Raw genomic sequence first — 22600 nt, forward strand, 5'->3', positions numbered from 1 at the left:
AGAGTGTGACATTAATTTAAATTTCATTGATTTTAAAAAATTTGCCTAAAACAATTTTACCCATTCTGCTTCCATTAAATTTATTCGTTTGTTTTATACTGCATAAGTTACAGTGGTATATATGAACAAAAGAGGCCATTGTAATGTAATAATGCTTTAAATTGGTGTTTGAAAGCTTCAACGCACTGGCAGTGAATGCTTTAGTGCAGTGGTTCTTAACCTTTTTCCTGCATGGCACCACCTTGACATCACCGATCAGTTCATGCAAAAAAGCTGAAAAGTAATTAGGCAATCAACTACAATTCAGAATGTAGGATCGAAGCCCCGTAAAACAGCATGGCTCCTAACGTCATTTTATAATTAACCATAATTTATCAGCACCCGCGTACACCACGAAAAACAGGTCTCGCACCCCTTGGTGGTATGTAGGCCTACACACCTGTTAAGAAGCCCTGCTCCAGTAAGTAGCGCTGCCATGTCGCGTAGCATGAAGCACGTCTTCTTTGCGTCAACTAATCGGACCTCCGTGTGTGAACCAGTTTGGTCTAGACTTTATTATCTGTTCACTGGCGATAGGCGCTTCAGTGCAAAAATGTTGCGTTGAAGGCTGGCAGAGTGCGGTGAAGTGCAGTTGCTTGTGGGTGCGTTGAGGTGCAGACGTCAGGCCATATAGTCAAGGACTGTCCGCTGTACGAACTACCCCGTGGTTTGGATGGTCTAGTCTTGATCGATGCCGACAATATGCAGTGGCTAATCCACAGGTGCTCTAATATTTAGCGACATCACGAAAGAAGACAAGTAGTCGATGTTTCATTCCACCATGTTTTGAGTGTACAGTTTATTTCAAAAATATAAATTGATACGATCGACTGAATTTTTATTAACAAAATTACTAGTGCCATATAACGTCACGTGTAGGCTACTGCAAGATATGGATTGGGTTCAGAGAGCTGCAAATAAGACATGTTCAGAATCTTACATCACGATTTGTTCATTATTCCATTTCCGTTTCTTAACTAGTGTAATTGCACAAAAGCAAAACTGACACGTCGAAAAGTTTCTGTTGCCTGCATGAGCATTGAGCATACAGGACTTCATCATAAAACTTTCTTTTTAGTTATGCTGTTATGCTGGTACACAGGAATCCTAAGATATAATCATAGCTTCTTTCGATATAAAGTAAACAAGATTATTTTTTGATTATTCAGGTTTTGATTACTTTGAAAAGTAGACAAGAAAGATTATTTGGATTGAGCTGCTTTAATTGCTTTTGAATTCCATACAATAAACACAAGTAATTATGCAGTCACTCGCCTGGAAAGGTCTTGCTTTGCTGTCGTTAGTTGCTGCTTTTATTGCATTAATAATTGGAATCGTTGCCATTGTAAGTTTATAGTAAATATGCCTATTATAGCTTAAAAACTTGTTAGCCTGTGTGACCAGTCGTTGATCTAAACATCTAAGAAAACGTATGAAGTACCACAACTTTGTGTGAGTAAGCGTTGCGTCAGGCCTGTAGAAGATTACAGTGATTTTTTCATCAAAGATAAGTGTTTCACCATTTTTATTATCCTGTTTCTATTCCTAACCGCCCCAAAAAATGGAAGAAACAAAGAATGAGGCCAAAGTGCAAACACAAAATGAATGAAATCTGGGGAATATATCAAACAAGGAATTCCAAAAGAATTTTCCTTGTCTTCATTTGGAATGTAGTAATAATGCTTTCTTTGAATACTCTTAAGATATATTTTAGCCAAATAATTATTTGACTGTAATGATAAATAAAAGCAAAATTCTATGGAATTTGAGTTGAAAACTCTGGTTTCAAATTAAAGTTAAACATAAAACCCATTTTTTGTCTTTTGATTACGGTGGTGGTTGTTCAAAAATAATATAAAAAATAATACCAATTGTTCGTTCTTCTCATGCATGATATTTCAATGTGTAAAAATACTCTCTTCCGGTCGCTGACCGGTGGGAGTTTGCAAGCAATTTCTGTCGTGCTGAGCAGTAGCGTTATCTGGGAGTCCAGAGGGTAGTTTAAACCTGGGCCGAAATGAAGTTAGGGGATCGGGACATAAAGAGGCCGGAAACTTAAATAAAATAATACCGTATGTTTTTTTGATCTAGTGCGTTGGTATCTCATTCATACTTTTAAAACACCAACGTTTGATTTGTCTAGCCACTCTTCAAAGTAAACTGTTAATGTAATTCCATGCAAAGCGCTGTGCAATAATGGGAGTGCTTATGAGTTTAAAAGAATATTTCTAGTAGCTTACATAATACAAAGATAGGGCTTTTGTTTGGCATGCCGCATTATGATGCACCGGGTCACAGTGTGCTTGTAAGCGACATGAAATATATATATTACGGTCTTGTTAGAAGTTGACCAAAAGCACCAAATTTTTTGCATTACACAATTTACACAATTACAAACTGCATTACACAATTTGTAGTTTTAAATTTTACACCATCAGTTCCACATTGCAGATTTGGTAAAAGTAAAAAAAAAAACGATTCAAATTTATAGCATTACTGTACTTTCAGCAATTAGAAGCATATTTAACTTTTCTTGCTATTCTTCGTTTAATCTTAAATGTAGTATTTGAATCATCACACGCTTGACAATTTATTTTAATAACAACTGTCGCAAAAATAACACCTATAGTTACTTTTTAGACTATTAATTTTTCAATGTTCAAGGTAAATGTATGACGAAGTCCAAGTAACAAATTATCGTGTTACATATCGAGATTTCGGGTATTAAATCCTTTTCAAGTAAACCTAAACTCTAAATCTCGATATGCAACACGATAATTTGTTACTTGGACTTCGTCATAGATTTACCTTTAACATTTAATTTCCAGTCATTGTACCTTTGGATTTGTAATTCGGCTTCTCTCTTGTACCAGCTAGGCTGGGCGTGTAGTTGTTCTCTATTACGTTAAATTGCCTACTTTATTTTTGCACATTAATTTTTCGTCTCGAAATACTTGATGGTCATGGGGTTCCTTCCCAAAAGCAAAATGCTACAATCTTTAAATGTAGTTTGTGTTATTATTTATCCTTCACTATGTATCGAATTAATCTGGTGACGTATCACCCTCTTCCAATCTGCCTTGAGCCAGCATGGAAGCAGTACGGCTTATAAAATCGCATGGAACCCTGTCAAGTAACCGTTGTTGATGCGCAATCTGCTGCAAGCGGAGATAGCGAATGATTATATGTATCGAAAATGTTGTGGGCTTGCTTATTAACTCTGTTTTATTCAACAGGATAAAGCCGTCACAGTACAAAATGCCACTTTAACATATGCTTCTCCTTGTAAGTATGGTGCCAATGGTTGTGCTAGTAATATATAAATTTACTTTATCATATTATTTATTTAAAAATAAATATGAAGTACATGTAACTGCTCAGTAACTACGTTGCAGTTTGTTAGTTCCAAACAGGACATTCAACTGAAAGGAAATGTATGGCTTAGGTTGCACAACAAACTGCCTTGTTTTGTTATATATTAGATGTTTAAATGTCTACAATATGCTGCAGCAGCACGCTTTATTCAGAACTTTGTTACAAAAATGATATACGCATATATTAATTTTTAAACAGGTTTACACAACATAGCCAACAACTCGAAAAAAACTTTTAAAGCAAAAAACTAGTCTGACTGCTATAGACAGTTCCTGCCTTCGATCATGAAAAAAGGACAACCTAAAATAAATTCTATTTGCACTTACTCAAATCCAGCAAGTTAATTTTCTGCGTATTAGTAACAATAAGCAGGCTATTATTCAACTCTCAGACAACACTATTTTTAACTTGCAAAATGAGATGCAGAAGGTAATGTATCACAAAGCTTGCCCAAATCAACTCGTCAATGTTTGATTCTTAAAATTATTTACTTGAGGGGTTAAAGCTTAAGCCATGCGATGGTTTTTCACTATCAAAGCCACAATCCGATGATAAAGAAGGACTTACACAAACATCAAAAGAAAATGAAATTGGCATGAATTAAAGCTCTAGTAGGCTATGCTACACCAGAGGATGGGAAAAATGTTATCGCTTGTATTAAGAGTTGTTGTCTTTAAGCTGTTGGTTTTTACATCTAGGCTACGTAAATTTTTTTATAACTTATGTTGGTAATATCAAATTCTTGAATATTTATTTAAATCATAAACAAATACATCTTAACAACTAAACGACATTGAACATAATAATGCAATAAAGGGAAGATAAACTATAAATTACAAACAATTTCGACAATACACATATCAGCCCATACCTAGAAACAAAATGACTTAACCTAACAATAGCAACATAGCTTTAAAATTGTTTAAATAGTCATGTGTTATGCCTCTCCTCTGTTTTGCCGGTTCATTCTTGTGCATTTTTTTTTCGATTTAGGCTACTATATGTAGGCTACTGTGGATCAGTTATGTATTTTCAATTTATGTATAGGATCAGTCATTTTGTTACCGTAATTGATAAGGGCTAACATGTGTATGGCCAGAAACGTTCCTATTTGATTATTTATTTTCACTTTATTGCATTGTTGTGTTAAATGCCGTGGGTTGCTTAGATGTGTTTGTCTGTGGTTCAAGAAAATCACCTCTTTACCAAAATTGTAATTGTTTAGAGTTAGACTAAATGTCAACAATTTCGAATGCTTGGTAATTCTTTCGAATTCTTTTGAAGTTGAGATGTTTATGTAAAGGGTCGGCGTAGGTAGGTTACATTGTGACTACATATTGTATGCTGACTTTCAACTCATAAGGTAGCTAAGCAACGCAAGCACAAAAACCGATTTAAACACTGTTGGTTTCGACAAATTTGATATATATTTGACAATAGCCTAGTTCTCGTACTCCTTACTCAGTAGGCACAAAGTGTGTGGCCTATTCGGTAAGAAACCATGAGAAATTATATTGCACCTAAATATTACTGTATGTTTGTTTTATTAATGTTTTGTAGTCACTGAAATATACCCTACCTCTTGTGGTCATATTGGAACCGGGAAATCGTCAGGAGTATACACTATTCGTCCGAAAGGTGTTACACTCCCGTTTCAAGTAAGTTTACTTTAGTGTTAACTGTTGCCATGAAACTACAGCTAAAGTCACAAGATTAGCACTTCTTGAGTTTTAAATATGAAATGGTTAGCCTACAACTCACCTTGTAACGAAACGAGACACACTAGCTTGGTTATAGGCATAGCCTACTATCGCTAAAGCAGAAATGCAGAAGTTTATTATCTATTTTACCAAATATCTTCATACCATAACTTTGTAGCTGGTTTTATATTGCTTTTCAGCTGATTGACTGAATTTTAACTAGGCCCACTATCAGCTAAGAATGAAGTAAGCTAAAACGTGCGATCTTTGTAAAACACTTTCGTCCACATTAGGGTGGTCCTTATATGTAGTCAAAAATTTAAGTTGGAGAAAATTGTATGGGCGCCCCTTACATTGATTCCACTTGATGTAAAAACACTTAGGCTACTGTAAAATATTTTCTATTCTAAACGAAAATTAAGGTATGCTCAATGCAAACGAAATTTCACGTGGCTGAATCCAATTAATATAATAACACAAAATGTTAGCGGTTATCAAATGTTTTACAAAAAAACAATATGACGAATGTCTCTTTACTCTTCTACAATAGTCTGTCTTTCTGATTCTCAACAAGAGCAGCTTTAGTTATGTGGGGCAGTTTCTTTCGGTGCTCAGCCACTACTCGGAGGATAAATTGTGTTTGTTCCTCTGATTTTGTCCGCAACCCATTATATTCCTGAATAAGGGCTACACCCCTCTCTGCTGTGTCGTTTGTAACACAAAGTGTCCCAACAGTTTTCTGGGCCTCAATGAATGCTGGCAAACTGGACCATAAATTAGGATCTTCTTCTAGAAATGAAGTTGAAATACTCAAAGTCTCAAAGAATTCTTCGTGTTTTTTGTGACGAAGTCAGGGATCTCCTTCGTTCGTATGTCTTGGTCTGACAAACTGACTTGCTTGGCTGGATGTTCTGCTCCTTGTTCAACCAATGCCTGAACCATCTTTCTCTAGTTTTCTAAGAAAATGGAGGCATCAAAGAATGAAAATCCAATAGTTTCTTCAGACAGGTACCAAAAGTGTCGTTTCAGTTTCTTTAAGGCAGCGAGTGATACTTGGTCACCAGATGCCAACAATTCTTTAGATAGTTGGAGGTCATTCTTTGGAGCTGAATTTCCAAGAGGAGAAGAAAACCAGCTTTTAATATAGAATGTCACTGCAAAGATACATAGGTCTTTGAGACCCTTTAGCTCACGCTTAGTCAGGCAAAATCCACTGTTTCGGAAGATGAATATCTTCATGGTGTAAATGAGACGAGACATAAATCTTGCTCGGTGCATGGCTCCAGGCTTCATGAATCTTATCCCTAGGTGGAAATCTCCCTAAGAAGATAATCGTGATTTCGAGAAGTTCTCTGTAATCATCTCTGGGATGTTTGCTGTCTAGCTGCTCCTTGGCATATAAGACAGCACCCTCTGCTGAGTTTCAGTATCCAATTCAGCCAGTACAACTTCATCCTGAATTCCAGGAGTGTAGTCATGATGCTTATCCTTAGGCCAGAACTGCTTAAACCTCTTGAATAGCTGTATTTCTGGGGCAGATGAAGAGCCAAAGCAAGACGAAAACACCTCCTCAAGTATAATCTCATGAATATGGTGGCAGCATGCCAGATACAGAGCATCATGTTCAATTGTTCAAGCTTTGCCTCAAGAAGTGCACAAGCTCCTTTAAGTCGCCCAGTGTTGGCTGCTGTGGTGTCAAAGCTGAAGACCTTAATGTCTTCCCTGATATTCCACTCATCAACAGTCTGGATTATGGCATCACATATGGCCTGTCCTGTTCCAAATGGAAGTTTAGGTACTGCTAGAAGCTGATCAACTCCATCAGAAGAAACTATAATGGGCAGTCTATCAACTTTCTCATCTCCTGTCAAATCAAGCATCAGCTTTCCATCCCAGTGAATCGTTAGTGGTTTTCCATAACTTTGAAACGCTGCTTTCAAGTCCCTTGACCTATCTTCACGATACTTTCTGCAATATCGTCGAAGAGAAGAGCGGTTAATAGCAAATTCTGAAAGATTCAAACCTGTTGCAGATAGCACAGATGCTACAGTGTGAACTGCATGCCTATCGCTGATCCTACCTCTGTCAAGAGAAGCAAGGACATCTGGTTTAAAAATTTTCTTTCTGCCACGTTTTTAAAGAGGTAAAGGTCTGAAGTCAGATGATGAAGGTCGTATGAAATCTTCGTCTCCTTGTGAATCCTCTTCACTTGAAGAAGAGCTGCTCTCTAGAACAACTTTATCAAACAGTTCCTTCCTGGCTTCGTCACTAGCAATTTTCCGTTTCTTCATTTGTTTCACTCTTGTTGCCTTTTCATTCTCTCTTTTCTTCAGCTTCTTGTCCAATCTTGCCATATACCCTCTCCTGCCAGGTTCCCGTTGAGCAACCAAAAACTCTATGTCCTCTTGAATGTCAATCATTTCGACAGCATTGCTATGAGAATTGAGAAACATCAAATAAATTTGGATATTCTGCAGTGAAGATTTCTTCATTCATTTTCTGCGTGTCGGTCTTTCTATTCTTATTCTTTTTTAGGATCTCCCATGCTGTGATAAGACCATCCAACTTCTTAATTGCTCTTCTTTCATCCCGTACTGGAATCTTTGCTTGGCTCCAGTATGCGAAAAGTTTCTGAATAGTATGCTTGGCTGCCTTCCTTTTTGTTTCCTTCATGATCTTTAGCCGGTAAAAGTACACGGCGAGAGCATCATGCACAGATGACAATTTTGAGCCAGTAAACTCATCCTTTACTGGCCCAACTAAGTATATCTCAGACTGTTTTCTTGTAGATTCTGTCATTAACGCTTACAGTACCTGACAAAAAACAAGACTATTATATTATTATTTATTATTAATCAGGCTGCTACAATATTCAGTAGCCTACTCAGCAGGCAAAACACGGCGCAGAGTGCAGACATAGCATTGTGACATCACTCAGTACGATCTGGCTGCACATGTGTTCGGCGTGTCTATCTCGTGATCACGGCGTGGAAAAGAAATGCCAACATTTTTTATAGTTTGAAAGATTTGAAATAAGGATCCTCCTACTATAATAACTATCGTTATTAACTTCTCATTTGATATATGCGAGCCCCCAGTAGAATGAAATTGCAGTAACACATATGCACCCATGCCTCAATGCTATTACCGACTTAAGCCGTTATGCGTAGAAAGTTTAAGCTCTTTGAGCACACCTTAGACGTCGATGAATTTTTTTTTTTTAATTTGAAGTTTTCCGTTTTAACCAAATTGGAACAGCTTGAGAGGGCGCCCGCTTGAAAATTCAAAAGTTGACAAATAAGGACCACCCTAGTCCACATTTACAAACATGCTAGAACTGCTTTGTGGTACAATTTGTTGGAATTTAGCTTGTTCTGTAGGCAAATGAAGGTAGCGCAGTGAGCTAAACCTAGCCTAAAAAAATCTATTTTAACAGCCTTCCTTTGGCCTATAGCCTACGTAATAGAAGCACGTCACGATAATATAAAGAGAAGTCTACTTTACTTTACCACTGTTGGCCAACTGTAATTTTGAAGTTTAAAAATGAAAATGAGTTTATTTAAAAATGTTTTCAGTATTAATGGGAGGAAGGTAGCAATGTTACAAAAGACAACGTATATAGTTACAGTATATAGCCCAAGAATATTGCAACTGTAGATTGCGGGCTCAATTTAATGCAATCATCTGATGTCATGATTCATATGGATTTTTACTCTTTTCCCAACTCATATTTTAGGTATACTGTGACATGGAGACTGGTGGAGGAGGTTGGACACTGTCGGCCTCAGTCCATGAGAACAACATTCGAGGAAAATGTACGGCTGGCGACAAATGGTCCAGCGAGCAAGGAACATCTGCAGATGGGAAACACGGTGAAATGAAAAGAAACTAATCTTTACAACATTTCATTATCGAGCTTTTGAAAAGCTTGCTGTAAACAAACTTCTTTCCATCCCCTATCCGCTACTGATTTAGAATTTGATTACCCTTATGCCAAATGTCATTGGTTGGAATTAGGTTAGAACTATGGAGTTGAGCGAACAAAGTGAGAGAGCAACTTTTACAAAAACTTTGAAACATTTCAATTTCTCGGTTTTAGGGTGGCACGTGACCATTGTTCCCCAGAATCCGTTTCTGCAAACATTAGTTAAATAAAAGCTAAAAAAATGTAACAATTTGTTCGAGTAATTTGTTCAAACACTGGTTTGATTACAGATTTCATCTAACAGGTTCACAAAACTGGGAAAATATGAACGTATTTGGGGAACTACACAGCATAACGAACGACGATTACAAGTGTCCAGCGTACTTTTCTTTAAATGTTAGTGACATTTTTTTACTTTGACCGTAATCTACAAGTGCTGATTTCAATAATTCTTTTTTTTTTTGAAACATTTAGTATACATAAATCTAAACCTACACTGCGGTTGATTGATCTGCAGGTTAAATTACTTGACTGTCTGGAGTTGCAACCTCTCAAGAAAAGTCGCACAGATTGGAATTGGAAATCGTATCAATATATTTGCGGCTATTGCATTACGAATATTAAAACTGCAAACTCAAAGCCAAGGATCCATGGATTGATAAGAAGAGATAGTATGTTTCCTCACCAAGAAATTTCGCTGGTTGAATATCTACAAGTGTTGAATTGTCTACACCGATAGCTCAGGTGGTTAGTGCTAGACTTCGTGAACGAAGAAGCTTCAAGATCAAGCGGCGCTGGTTCGACTCTAGGGATGTACACTTGTGCAACGCATTTTTAGGACTGCTCTCCATTCAACGGCACCTAATGGATGGCATAATTACACGGCAACAACACTTCAAAATCGAAACCTTCACTCTGTCAATCTCGATAACCGGCCCTCCGTTAACAGCCTCTACAAGTATGCAAAACTACCAGTAATAACATATCAAGGCTTTGTCAGTCCAAGGATTAAGATTCATAAACCGACCAAACCAAGATCTGAAAGGTTGTTCAATGACGTTGGCCACAGACGTTCATGCAAAGTAGCCTATTCAAGGTCTTGCTTATAGCAGGCTATGCTAACAATTTGTTAGCAGTATGCAGTGAATACAACGGTGCAAACTGTTGCACAGTATTTGACAGTAGCGTATACAAGTGTTTTTATTTTATTTTTTGCTATTTGTTTTTTTGGGTTTTGTGGCCGTGCTAACTACTGATATATAGCCTACTACATAATTTTTCATTCAGGCACGTTTTAAACCTTTCAAGGTTTTGCCACCTTTTCCCGTTCGTTAACGTGCTGTTAGGTTTATATCGATTTTTGTAGTTAGTATCTTTTTCGTCCCGGACGCGTTAATGACGAAAAATAAAATGATTGATTGATTGCTTGATGATGATGGCAGTGCGAAAAGTGTCAAGTCTGGAACGGCAGTAAGTTTCTTTGCCACTGCACAGCATCTGGTATGAAAGGGATTAAAGTTTTTTTTTTCAAGAAGAATTTATCAACTTATTGTATTTTAGGCTTCAAACATCATGCTTTGGCACGTGCCAAATGGGAGAAGTCTGAGTGAAATTTCTAAATCAGCTTTCTTAAAGTACTACACAACAAACAACTTCTTAGACAAATATGGCGGCCATTTGCAAAGTTTATATCAGAAAGAATTGCCTCTTTCGAAAGAAGGTAAGTGCTGTTGACTAGATTACAGTTTTGAAGTTGTTTTATTTGCTAAAGAAACGATGAAAACTTCTGACAAAATTTTTAAATATTTTCAGCTGGAGGCCTCGATCCTCTTGTCTTATCAATTAATTCAACTTCAGAAGCCATTAGTAGAGATGTGGAATCTTGGTATAATTACAACTACGACAACATAAGAACCAATAACGCGATATCTGATGGTGGAAATGATATTTATGATGAAGGAAACAAGGTACTGTTCTAAAGCCATTTCAGAAATGAAATTCGTGTGTTATTTCTTTTCGTTTTAAAGAGTACGTTTATCAATTTTTTAGGTTTTTTAATATTTCTTAACTTGCGTAGCCCAACGAGTGGGTTGAAGTTTAAAGAAAAGTTGAACCTTCACACAGTAAGAATATAAAATACACATAAGTACGGTATGGCAGATAAAACTTTCTCAAAATGTAGCTTACGCAGATATTTTTAGGACAATCAAGCTCATTTATTCACTGTTCAGATATATCATATGTCTGTTTAAGTTATTTATTTTTTATCAATTATATAATTTGTAATATCTTTCACGGCCTCCTTCTTTCCTCAGTTATAATAGATGGACAATGGTGATTAATGGAGCGTTTAAAATAATCATTATTCCTTTTAATATTTGTTCTTAACAATTAAACAGCACGCCACATAGGCTACCGGTATTACATGACCTACAAACGCTAGCTTCCCTTTGTGTTACTTCCACATTAGCCGTTGTTACGCTTCCTTGTAAACTTGCACACTTCTATTAAACTTGTGATACTGCACCATGATACCTACATTATCTTATTGAAGTGCTACACTTCAAAACCTAGCAGTAGGTTACTTTCCGAGCTATTGTGTTAAAATAACATTTGTAACAACCATAGTTTAATATACGGTAACACATGGCCACCTTGAGATGCGGCTTGATTTGTCACATTTTGCAAATTTTGATTACAGCTCCTGCTAGTGCTTGACTGACATTTTTTGAGATGTTTTTACTTTTTGTGGTTTCCTAATGACAAAAAACTTTTTTGTTGCCTTGGGGAAGCAGTAGCAAATGAGAAAAAGTAAGTTGAAAAACGCAAAATCAGACTGTTATTGAAAATTAACAGTCTGACTAAAATCTACAAAATCAAATTTTCTTTGTTTTTCAACATGTGAGGATGTTAAAACCAATTGTGTCATCTGGGGAAAAGAATAAAGGAAGCGTAAAAATCTAATTTTTAGAAAAATTTATTTAAACGTTCGCCCAAAGTTAGAAAAACCCGAAAATTTGTGCAATATGTGACAAATCAGGCCGTATCTTTAGGTGGCCATGGGTAACAAAAGTTACATTATATATTTCTGCTCTTCTGTTCTCCTCATGTTTCATTGTTCTTCTCTTTATTTCACTTTAATTATTCCGTTTCATAACACAATCGAACAGTTAGATGATTGTAATTGAATCTATATTCACAAAGAAAGTTTCTTGAAGAGCTTAATCCTGGCAGTTTTTGCATACTTATATAGCAGCGGTTCTCAATCGGGAGTTCATATAGACACCCAAAGGGAGCGTTTTCAGGGGATCCCTAAATGTTTCCAAATTTCCAGCATGAGTCATGGATTACATTTAAAAATTGGTTATCTTTTATATGTGTATTGTAGTGATTTTCAAACTGTGCACCGCGATACCTTGTTGCTGCGTTCGAAATTTCAAAGGACGTCGTACAAAGGTTCTGTTTCCAAACTAAAAAAATTCATATAAAAAAGTTGAATCTTATATAAAACAATGAATTGTATGTTCTGCTGAAGTCGTTTACGAAAGCAGATTGTTGATCAATGCTTAATTTAGAAAAGCAAACTTTAGTCAGCAGCCTATTAGAACTTACAGTTTTGCTATGATTGTATTTACAACGAAATATTGATTACAAATGAAACAAGGGAGAAGTTTTTTTGCAAAAACGGCAAAAATTCTATTAATTTTCGATGAAATTTATAGAAAAACATCAAATCAGTATATAGATTGCTGAATTTTGATGCAGTTCGTCAACATAACTTCGTCAATGTGATCAATCGTCATAATTTCGTCGCGAGTTCAACAAATTCTTTTAAAAGTGTGTCGCTTCGAAACTTATAAAACATTTTTTTTTTGGAGGACGCGATATACTAAAATTTTAGATAAAAATGTTTTTAGGGGTCCGCAATCGCTTCGAGGGTACCAAGAGGGTTCCGCCACGACAAAAAGATTGAGAACCACTGTTATAGAGATTTTGAGCCACTGACGCAGGGTCGGTTACCGAGATTGACCGAGTGAAGTTATCGCTTGTTGTTGTCTGCTAAGTATTCTATCTACTAGGTGACGCTGAGTGTAGAGCAGTCCTTAAAATGAGTTGCTCAAACGCACACCTCGTCAGGTGAGAACCTGCGTTGCTTGATCTTGCGTTTACCTTGAAGTAATCTCCACTCCGATTAGCATGTAGGATTCATTCATGTTGCCTTCTTGTTATTCTCCTATTCAAGTATCTTACTTTACCATTTTTTTTTAATAAACTGCTTATTTGAAGAAAAATTAAATTAGTTATTTTTTTTGTGGTCAGGTATCCTATAGAATAAATGGACAAAATTTTACTCACATGACTTACGATACACCTTATTTGTAAGTACAACTAATTAGAAAATTTAATTTAACTTAACCTATGAAAACAAATTTGCTATGAGATATTAATTTATAAGTGTCTGTTAAAGAGTAAGTAGAAGTGTTAGATGAAACAAATTGTTTAAACAATGCATGACGATTGATTTCAGTATTAAAATTTATTTTATGGAGAGCTCTACTGTTTATGTCGGCATTTCAAGCACATGTAAATGTAGCCAGTTTCAGTAAAATTCGTGTTAACCCACCACCACCATCATATCATACATTGTTAAGATTAAATTTGTTGATGTATTTTTTATGTTTTCAGCTTATATGCAAATGGAGTGGAAGTAAAAACAGCTAAAATATATCCGTTTATTGCTTTGGCTTGGATAGGATCGGGTTTAGATGGTGTGCAAGCTAACGCTGAATACTTTGAATATCGGGTAAGACAGAACAAAGGTTTCGTGATTAACAGAACTACAGTTTTGTGCACTTTCTACATATTTATCTACCTTTTTAAGAGTGTAGATTTAGGGTAGACTAACATTTGCGCTGAAAGCAACCCTTCCATTTAATGCAGGCTATTCTCAATTACAGTTTGCCTATGCTTCTAAGAAATCTTGTATTTTCTCTACACTTATACATCTGCAGATTAACACAGAGATTATTTAAGCGACATCGCATTTTGATTAATTTCAAAAATACTTCATAGGTCTACTGTACATTTGTACATTTTGTGTTTACGAAAGCTATACCGACAGCACAGTACAACAACTCGTTTTATTCACGTTTTCACGTTGTGCATACCAGTATAGGCTACGTCAACTCACAACTATATATTGATGATGCTGAAAGTTAAAATAAAGGATTACAAAGTCGAAGACTGAGTTCATCAATTTTATTACATTTGTTTGACTTGTTGTGTTCCGTTTCATCTTTCAATTTTGTTTCCTTCTTTATTTAACCTTTTAAACGTTTCCGAAGCTACGATTAATATCCAGTATACCAGAATTACAGTTATGAGACAGCACCTTCCATACTGTTTTATTCTTTTTCCACAAAGTTATCAATGTTTTAACCAGGTTGTCTCCAACTACGGCGCTGATGGTAGGGGCAACATAACTCGTTATTTGGACGTGACAGTCACTGAAGGCCAAATGAAAGGAATGTATTCTGCTTTTAACATTTACCGCGCCGGGGACCCATCTGTTTGTGAAGTCTATTTCTACTATGGAAGTAAATCTGTAAGTGTGTGAGACAGTTTTGCTTCTCATTTTTAAAAGTCATGTCATCCATAAGCTAACACGTGACACGAAGAACCGCTTGTAAACAAAACTATTTAACCATAAACACAAGATATCTACTCAATAATAGATATGCATAGTTGTTGGTGGTAGACTTTTGTACAATATTTTGTTAAATGGTTTGAGTTTACGACTCTGTATCAGTACGCGTGGGTTCGATTCTCTGTGTGGTTATACCAAAGATCATGTAAAAATATACTGAAACTTATTCCTGCTTGTCACTTAGAAAAGGAATGTGTTGAAGGTAATATATGTATGATAATAGGCTAATAATGTAAGGAATAATATAGCTACTAATCCCCTGCTCATCTACACAGCTATATCACCACCGTGCTGGGAGCAATGTATTCTGTAATGGATAAGCCTGCAGGAGTGCAGGGCTATATGAAAAAGTATTACAGAATTATATACCAATATTCATATACAAAAATAAGCAAAATGCTTTTTACAAATTCCCTCTTAAAGCAAGTTTTGTTTTATTTTTGAACGTTGTAAACATTACGAAGAATACTTTTCTTGAATATTTTGTTTATTTAATTTTGCTAAATTAAACATGAAAAATTTAGGCTTTTTGTCACTTTAGTTGTTCATGTTACTATCACAGTTGTGGAATTCTGAGTTTCCTTCTGAGATACAAGAGATCAACTGGTCAAACACAACTCGATACGCTAGCAACATTGCAAGATTTTCAGGGAGCCCAAAAAATCTTATTGTTGGATACACGCTTCTTTCAAAGTAAGTCATATTTAACTTTCTTCGTCTAAGTTAACTCTTATAATCATCACGTTGTGCATTACGTTTTATTATTATTTACACAGCTTCATTACAACCTCAAAATTGTAGTCAAGTTTTCTGGACGCATTTTTACGAAAAAATACATGCCGCAGAGTTGAGTGAGAAATTTAAACAAAATTTAGGGTTATTATAATTATTGACAAGTAATTTACTTGTAAATGAAACAGTTATACACTTAAGCAACTCCATGATACCTATACTCATTTAAATCCATTTTTTGTAGTGTCGACATCACTGTTGTACTGGCATCAAATAAAACTCTTTTGCCAGAGATGAATTGTTTTTGATTTTTGAATAGCCCGCAAATCGCGGAACGACTTCAGTGCTGGACAAATACAGTAGGCTTACAAGATTTTTCTGTCATTTTTGCTTCTACTCAGACTAACGTGTAGTTAAGCAAATCCAAGTTATCATCTAGATGCAACAAGTCCAGTTCCCAGCTGGAAAATCCTTTTTTTACATGAAATTTGCGCAAATCAAATCCGTTGAAATAGTTAATGTCATCTGAAACGCTGAAGCCAATTATGAGATTAAGCTAGTTCTTGTTGGTTTGCACGGGTTTGCGAAAAACAGTTTGTTAAATCACTCAACACAATAAGCAGTGGCGCGGAGGTTAAAAACCTCTATTAAGCTAGATATTTGAAATTTTTGTATTGTTTTATTGCTTATTATGGATTTATTAAAATGCTCCATCTTCTATTTTTGTTCACCAGCGCAACGTCGTATTACTAGTTTCTATGTAAACTAAGTTTAGTGAACACGTATTTTTTGTCATGATACAGCAATTATAGCCAAAAATTTATCTGCAACGAAACAAAAAATGAAAAATTGTGTAGCTGGTGGCAAAATTTATAAATTTGTCGCTTTCTTTTGTTGTTTATAAGTTTAGTGAGGCTGCTTGAAAGATGAAACTAGGCCAGTGTGGATTCAGTTTGTAACTATACTTGCTTGAACAACCGGTCTCTTTTTTGCTGGTAGCTAGCTTAATTTTTAGAAGGCAACAGTTTTTTTTCCGCCGTTTGATGGGACAGCTTTTAGCATGAGCAACTTTAATGTTACATTGAAACGTTTTTAAACGAAATTTTGTTTTTGAAGGAAAATTCTTTTATCTTCTTTGATTTTGAGATCATAGCGATTTGGTTTCTTTATGCGCTAAAAGAAGAACAAAGTGCTAATGCATACGCAACGTAGCCTACAAGGTACAAAGCGGCAAAAAATGCGTGGGATTGTGTAAAAAGTGTTTATTCTAATGACTGCTTTTACTTGGAGGTATTTCGAACAAGACACAATGCATTTAAAAGTTTGGTTTCGTTTCATAAACAAATAACAAATAATCACAGAGTTTGTAGAGAGTTTTATTATCTTTGACCTACTTTTTTCTGTTGCAAAGTAAAAGCAAAGCACTACAAAGAGTATTTAAAATTCCTTTTTGCTACAAAATACAATTTTAACGTAACTCAAATGAAAAATGTCGTACTCCAACGTTAAAACCGGCCAAATTCTGGATGGACAGTGGATTGCATTCATGACTAATATTGCAGGTTTGATTTCATGCATTCATGATTTACATTGCATTTCATACGCCTATACATTCGTTTTTGCCGTGAAGTAAGCGTTGGTAAAAATGGTATCATGCAATTTTTTTTCAAACTCTCTCCATGAAAAATTTCCGCGTACGCCACTGTCACTAAAAGTACCAATTCCGTTGTAGAATCAAAACATGAGGTTGTTGTTTCAGGTCACGTATAGTAGGTTCTTACATTTCATGACAGCGTCAATTATAAAACCTAATCAATGAATAAGCACAGCCCAAAATGTAGATATGGTACTAAACGCCTGTTCAAAAAACGTTTCAAAAACTCTATAGGCTATCGTTTTCATCTTCAGTGCTATAAATGTACTAAAGGCTACATACATTTATAATTTGAAGATGAACATTTATAGCACTGAAGACGAAGACAGTACAGTTTTCGAAACGTTTGCTGAACATAAGTTTAGTATGTACATTGTACAATCTACATTTTGGGCTCTTTATTTTTTGATTAGATAACCAGGCTTAAAACATGTTTGAAATGTTATATTAGCCTACCCCACAAATTGAAGCATCTACCTTGTAATCTCAGTTTTTTAAACAATAGGCTATCTTGGACTCATTATCATATTTCAGGGCTGTACCAAACTGCAGCAGCCGTTTCTGTACTTCTGGCTTATACGATTTACCTATCTGACACTCTTAAATTTTACAGACAAGGTGGTGTAATTGTGACAAAAGATGAAATAGACACTGTACTGAGGAGATACATGCGAGCGTCAAGTAAGCGAAACATAAAATAAATAATATTTTGATACCTCATCGTTTTTAAAGATAGCCTAATGACACAAAACAAAAATAAATAAATAAAAAATGACGATCGGGCTAGCGGCATGTGTATTTTCGGTCTGTACAGTGCTGAAGTTCATGTTTTTGTTTTGATGATACATATTTGTCATTGATGTGAACTGATGCTTTCACCGATATCCACCCCACAGCATTAAGAAACATTTTATCTGAAGCTTCAACCGGAAGAAGTCACTTTTCGATAATGAGTGTATCTTGTCAAGTTGTCGAACTTGCAATTTATGAACGAAATGAAATAAAAAAATGTACGAAAATGTTCAAAATTGAACAATTTATCAAACTGTAAAGTGTAGTTCAATGGTTACCAACCTGGTGTTTATAGATTATATGACATCAATGCGGTCAGTGAGTGCGAAAAATTTAAAACCACAGAAAACAGCAAAAACATTTGAATAGCTCGACTTTCACACCTAACATTTTCTGTAGAAACACGTTCTTCAAGTAAATTTTTATGGACACATTTTTTTCTGAAGAGCTACATTTTCAAATTATAGAAAGAACTAACTTACATGCCATTTTAATTTAAAATTGTACTTCGTGTTTCACCTGATGAATGGTTCAGATCTGGCCGGTATTTAAGCTCAACTGCTAAAACGTAGCCAAACAAGAGCACAACTTTAAGTTACAAGTTTTCTACATTTCATTTTCAACTTGCAAAATATGCTTAGACTAGTTACAAGTCTATGAAAATACACTGTACAATCATGGACGCACTCTATATCGATTTGTTCATGAAACCGTTGAAGAGCAGTAACCCCAAAACCTAAAACTACCATACCAGAAAATTGACAGTTTCTAGATATTTCGAAACTTCTTTAAGACAATATTTTGAACTGTATTCCAGAATTTTATATTGCAACTTTTTAAACATCCAAACATTGAGGAGCTGCCCGAAGTTTCGAAAACAGTAGCGACTATTTCAAAATAACTTGTCGATCTTTCAAAGTTCATTCAGTCTGACAGTTCGTTTGTCTGTTTTCAAGAATATTTTTTTAAATTTATCTTCTTAACGATAAATTCAACTACCTTGTATCCAGACTAGCCTAACTGTGCTCAATTTGTGCATTCAACCATAGTCAAAAATATTCCGGTGAGAATCATTGGAAGTCTATGGAGTGAAAGAATAGACATTACAAACAAGCCGTATAGTAATTTCTTATTTGTAACTTTTTCAGTGGACTTTCAGTTCAAGGTCACTATCCCTCATATCGTTACACCGGTTACATACGCCATTGGCAATGATCAAAGTGTGTTGGATGGAATTCCAATGAATCACAGAGATAATGTAGATCCTGGCTTTATACAGTTTCGAGCTTACAACTCTGTTGGCCTTCCTAACGCTTTGTGTCCTGGAGTCAAGTAAGCAATGATATAATTCTGCCATAAACCTACTCACAGTCACAAAGCGCAGGAAACATAAAATTGCTTGACCAGACTGGCACCACGTTAACAATACTGTAGGTGCTCGCCAGAGAGGTGCTCGCACCACTATTTGTAGTAAATTTGTAAATAATTTCTTTCATCATTTACTTGATTTGATGCAGAATAAGATCAAATAACCCGGAGCACATGTGCATTGGGGGAACTAGCACTGCACGACGTGAACGAAGCGTATGCGGAGATTTTGCAGGTAAGCACAAATTAATCTTAGAAAAGTATATTTCAAATGTTTTTTTTTAAATATATCTTGATTATTATTATAGTATTATTACAATTGCAAAAAAAAAATTGTTGCAATATGGAAAAGACGCAATCGTTGCTTTTGTTTTTCTGTCTCATTTCTTTCGTTAAAAAAAGTATGATGCAAGCACAATCGTTCGTTTTTTCTATGCCCTCTAAAAAGACCACTTTACTCCCTTCACTGTAGATGTAACAAACGGGTTGTATCCATGTTTTATTTCTTCAAGTTTTTAAAGGGAGCCTATTTCTTCTCCCTCCGCTTGCATCCAATTCCATAAAAACTTTACTCTATCTGCTCATTAACCTCATGTCAGATACAATTTGCTTCTACACTTTGTCAAATTCTCCATCCTTCATAGCTTATAGCGCATGCCGTAATTTCAAAATAAAAATAATTAGCAAAAACTAGTTTTATTTCTTCCTGGGCTCCGTGATAATTTAGAACTGACACTGGTATTGGCATTGATTTCCTTTGTACAAGATGGTTATGTAACTTCCATTGACCTATCCGTTTACTTGCAATTTACCTGCACTTTATTTTACATAAAAGATGTTTCATTGTAGGCTGGGGTGGAGCTTTTGGAGACCCAGGAAAGCCAAACAAACCATCTAAGACAGGAAAGTCAATGAGTGATATCGATTCATCTATCCTTTTGTTTCTGCGATAAGTCTCAACAAAGAACACATGCATTGCAGTATTAGGATGCAGACTTGAAATAGAATGGAAAAGCTAACTTATAATGATTTTATAAAACTATTTAACACTTGTGCAGTCTACCATCACAAATTATTGTTGTTGCATAGTTACAAATATCAAATCATTTGTCATTATAATGCATGCGAAAATTGAACAAGGAAGACACGAGTACTAGTAGTAATGACAACAAAGCGATTTTTGTTCGCGGTTTTTCAAAAAAATTTTAATTTTAATCTTGTAAACATATAAAATAAAATTCATCACGTAATATCACAGTCAATGCGAACAAGCCAGCTTTCTCATCGATCAGTTGCATACTAAAGCAGAGTAAAGCTATTACCTGAAATGGAAATCCAGGTTATGTAAAGATTACTTTGCTGTGAGTCATGCAGGGGATTGCTGTAGGCTTCTGTGGACAGACTTAAACAATCAATTATTCTGCATCTGTTTCTGCTGTAAAATTTAGACGTGCAATACGAACTTTTATTTGTAATTTCTGTAATATACTTTTGAAATCAAACCACATATAGACATCCACAGCAACATCCACATGGAAACACCGCGGTTTCAGCGTTGTACTCACGTAGGATCAACGTGTATTTTGACTGGGATGTGCATTGTGCATGTTGGCTACAAGTGCTGCATTTGGCTAGAAAGAGATTGTTGTAAAACGTGTCTGTTGTCTCTAATAACATCTGTTAAAATTTAGGTTTTATTATCACATAATACAGTAATTTTCACTGCACATTTGAGCCTACATGGTTTTGGATATATGTCACAACTTTTAAGATCTTGCTCTAGCATAAGGATTTTCATCGGTCTTGAGTAAAGAGCAACACTAGTTGCGTTGCTTCGAAGCCAAAATCATTACAATCAGGTTTAGTATCACCACAAGGTTATTGTAGAAGTAGTCTATTTGTAGGCTATATAGAAATAGGATGCCATAATACAGGTACGGTAGCTTAAAATTACTACAACTACAAAGCTTCCAATACACTTTTTCAAAGTGTACCCTTAATATTAAGAATTAAGGTTTTCAAAATTCTTATCTAGGTTTCATGTGTGAAGTTTTGTTTTTGTAGGAGCTTCGTTCCACTGATTCAGACCAAGCCACAACTGGGTTGATTTGTTGTTATTTCATTTACTATATAGGTACCACTGAATGGAGCGCTGTCAAGGTACCTTGCCTGCGTTCGCTGCAAGTTATCCTAACGTAGGCTACTAACCGAATAATCTAACGGCTTATTTATTGAGAGCTGACGAATGTCTAAAAATCGAGACCTGTTTGTGTGGTAAACATTTGACATATTTAGTTGGTGACAAAAAAAGATTAAGAAGGTTCTTCGTTTTTTGATTAAAAGAGCATATTAAAAATTACTTTTTAAACTCTCTACCGAAGCTCTACTTTTTAAAAATCCAATCAAATCAGACGTTATGTATCAGTCAGTTGAGACAAGGCAAAACGGAGTGTTTGCTGATCCAAATACAGTTAATCTTCATTTTGCCCAGTATATTGAAAAAATATTCATACGAAATTCAAAGAAACAAATCAAAACGTTTCAAAGTTGAAACATATCTTGGGTTTCAGGGGGTTTGATGAACAATAGGCTACCTCAAATACTCATGGCCGGAGCACTACAGTAGGTCGTGAGCAAAAAGTAATAAAGTAGGCTAACCAGGTCAGCTTATTAAAAGCTTTCAACGCAAGGGTCATTTTAGAGCTGCTTGTGAATTAGACAGATTTTGAGTTTTGAACTGCGCATGAGTGGGTTTATCGTGTAAACCATTGATTCTCAACGTGGCAATTCTCAACGAGGCAAATTTTAACTTTTCACACAAAACTTGTTGTAATATTGTAACATGTAGTATGAGTTTTATATGGACTTAATGTTTAATTTCGATTAGGCAAATTACTGACAGGCAAATGAACAATCGAAGCGTTTAGAACGAAAAGCGACTAAGTCACATTTTCACTCGAGTTGAGTTAAGTACAAAAACGTATTGCTTTCATTGTCCTTTGTCACCAGACACAAAAATATTTTGGTATAAAGGTTGCTAAGCCATCATTTTCGAATACAGGTTTTGAGCGGAAAGGTAATTTTTTCTTCTAAAAGTAACTAAGTCACTTTGTTTTTGTATAAAAGTAGCTAAGTCAAATTCAAAGAATTCCAAATTTTACAGCAACAAGTTTTGTAGTTATTTTTCGAAGTTTAATTATTTTAATTACCTTTAATGGGATCCTACTAAACATCGCAAGGAAGCACAAGGATCTATACCAAAACCTAACCCTTACCCTAACCATGGCCACCTAAAGATACGGCCTGAT

General features: G+C 35.5%; 1 protein-coding gene across 1 annotated transcript; it reads left to right on the plus strand.

The window, feature by feature from the left end:
- The first annotated feature begins 1288 nt into the window (after positions 1 to 1288).
- On the plus strand, positions 1289 to 20984 carry LOC145770662 (uncharacterized). Its single transcript, XM_082582355.1, has 15 exons — positions 1289 to 1384; positions 3276 to 3324; positions 4975 to 5072; positions 8851 to 8986; positions 9344 to 9435; positions 10600 to 10759; positions 10852 to 11006; positions 13360 to 13418; positions 13726 to 13843; positions 14483 to 14644; positions 15309 to 15439; positions 17746 to 17813; positions 19073 to 19256; positions 19442 to 19527; positions 20142 to 20984. The coding sequence occupies exons 1-15, from the start codon at positions 1301 to 1303 to the stop codon at positions 20243 to 20245; spliced, it is 1686 nt and encodes a 561-aa protein (XP_082438481.1). The 5' UTR covers positions 1289 to 1300; the 3' UTR covers positions 20246 to 20984.
- Positions 20985 to 22600: the final 1616 nt, after the last annotated feature.

Source organism: Aplidium turbinatum, chromosome 5 (genome assembly GCF_918807975.1).
Source record: "Aplidium turbinatum chromosome 5, kaAplTurb1.1, whole genome shotgun sequence".
NCBI classification, from domain to species: domain Eukaryota; kingdom Metazoa; phylum Chordata; class Ascidiacea; order Aplousobranchia; family Polyclinidae; genus Aplidium; species Aplidium turbinatum.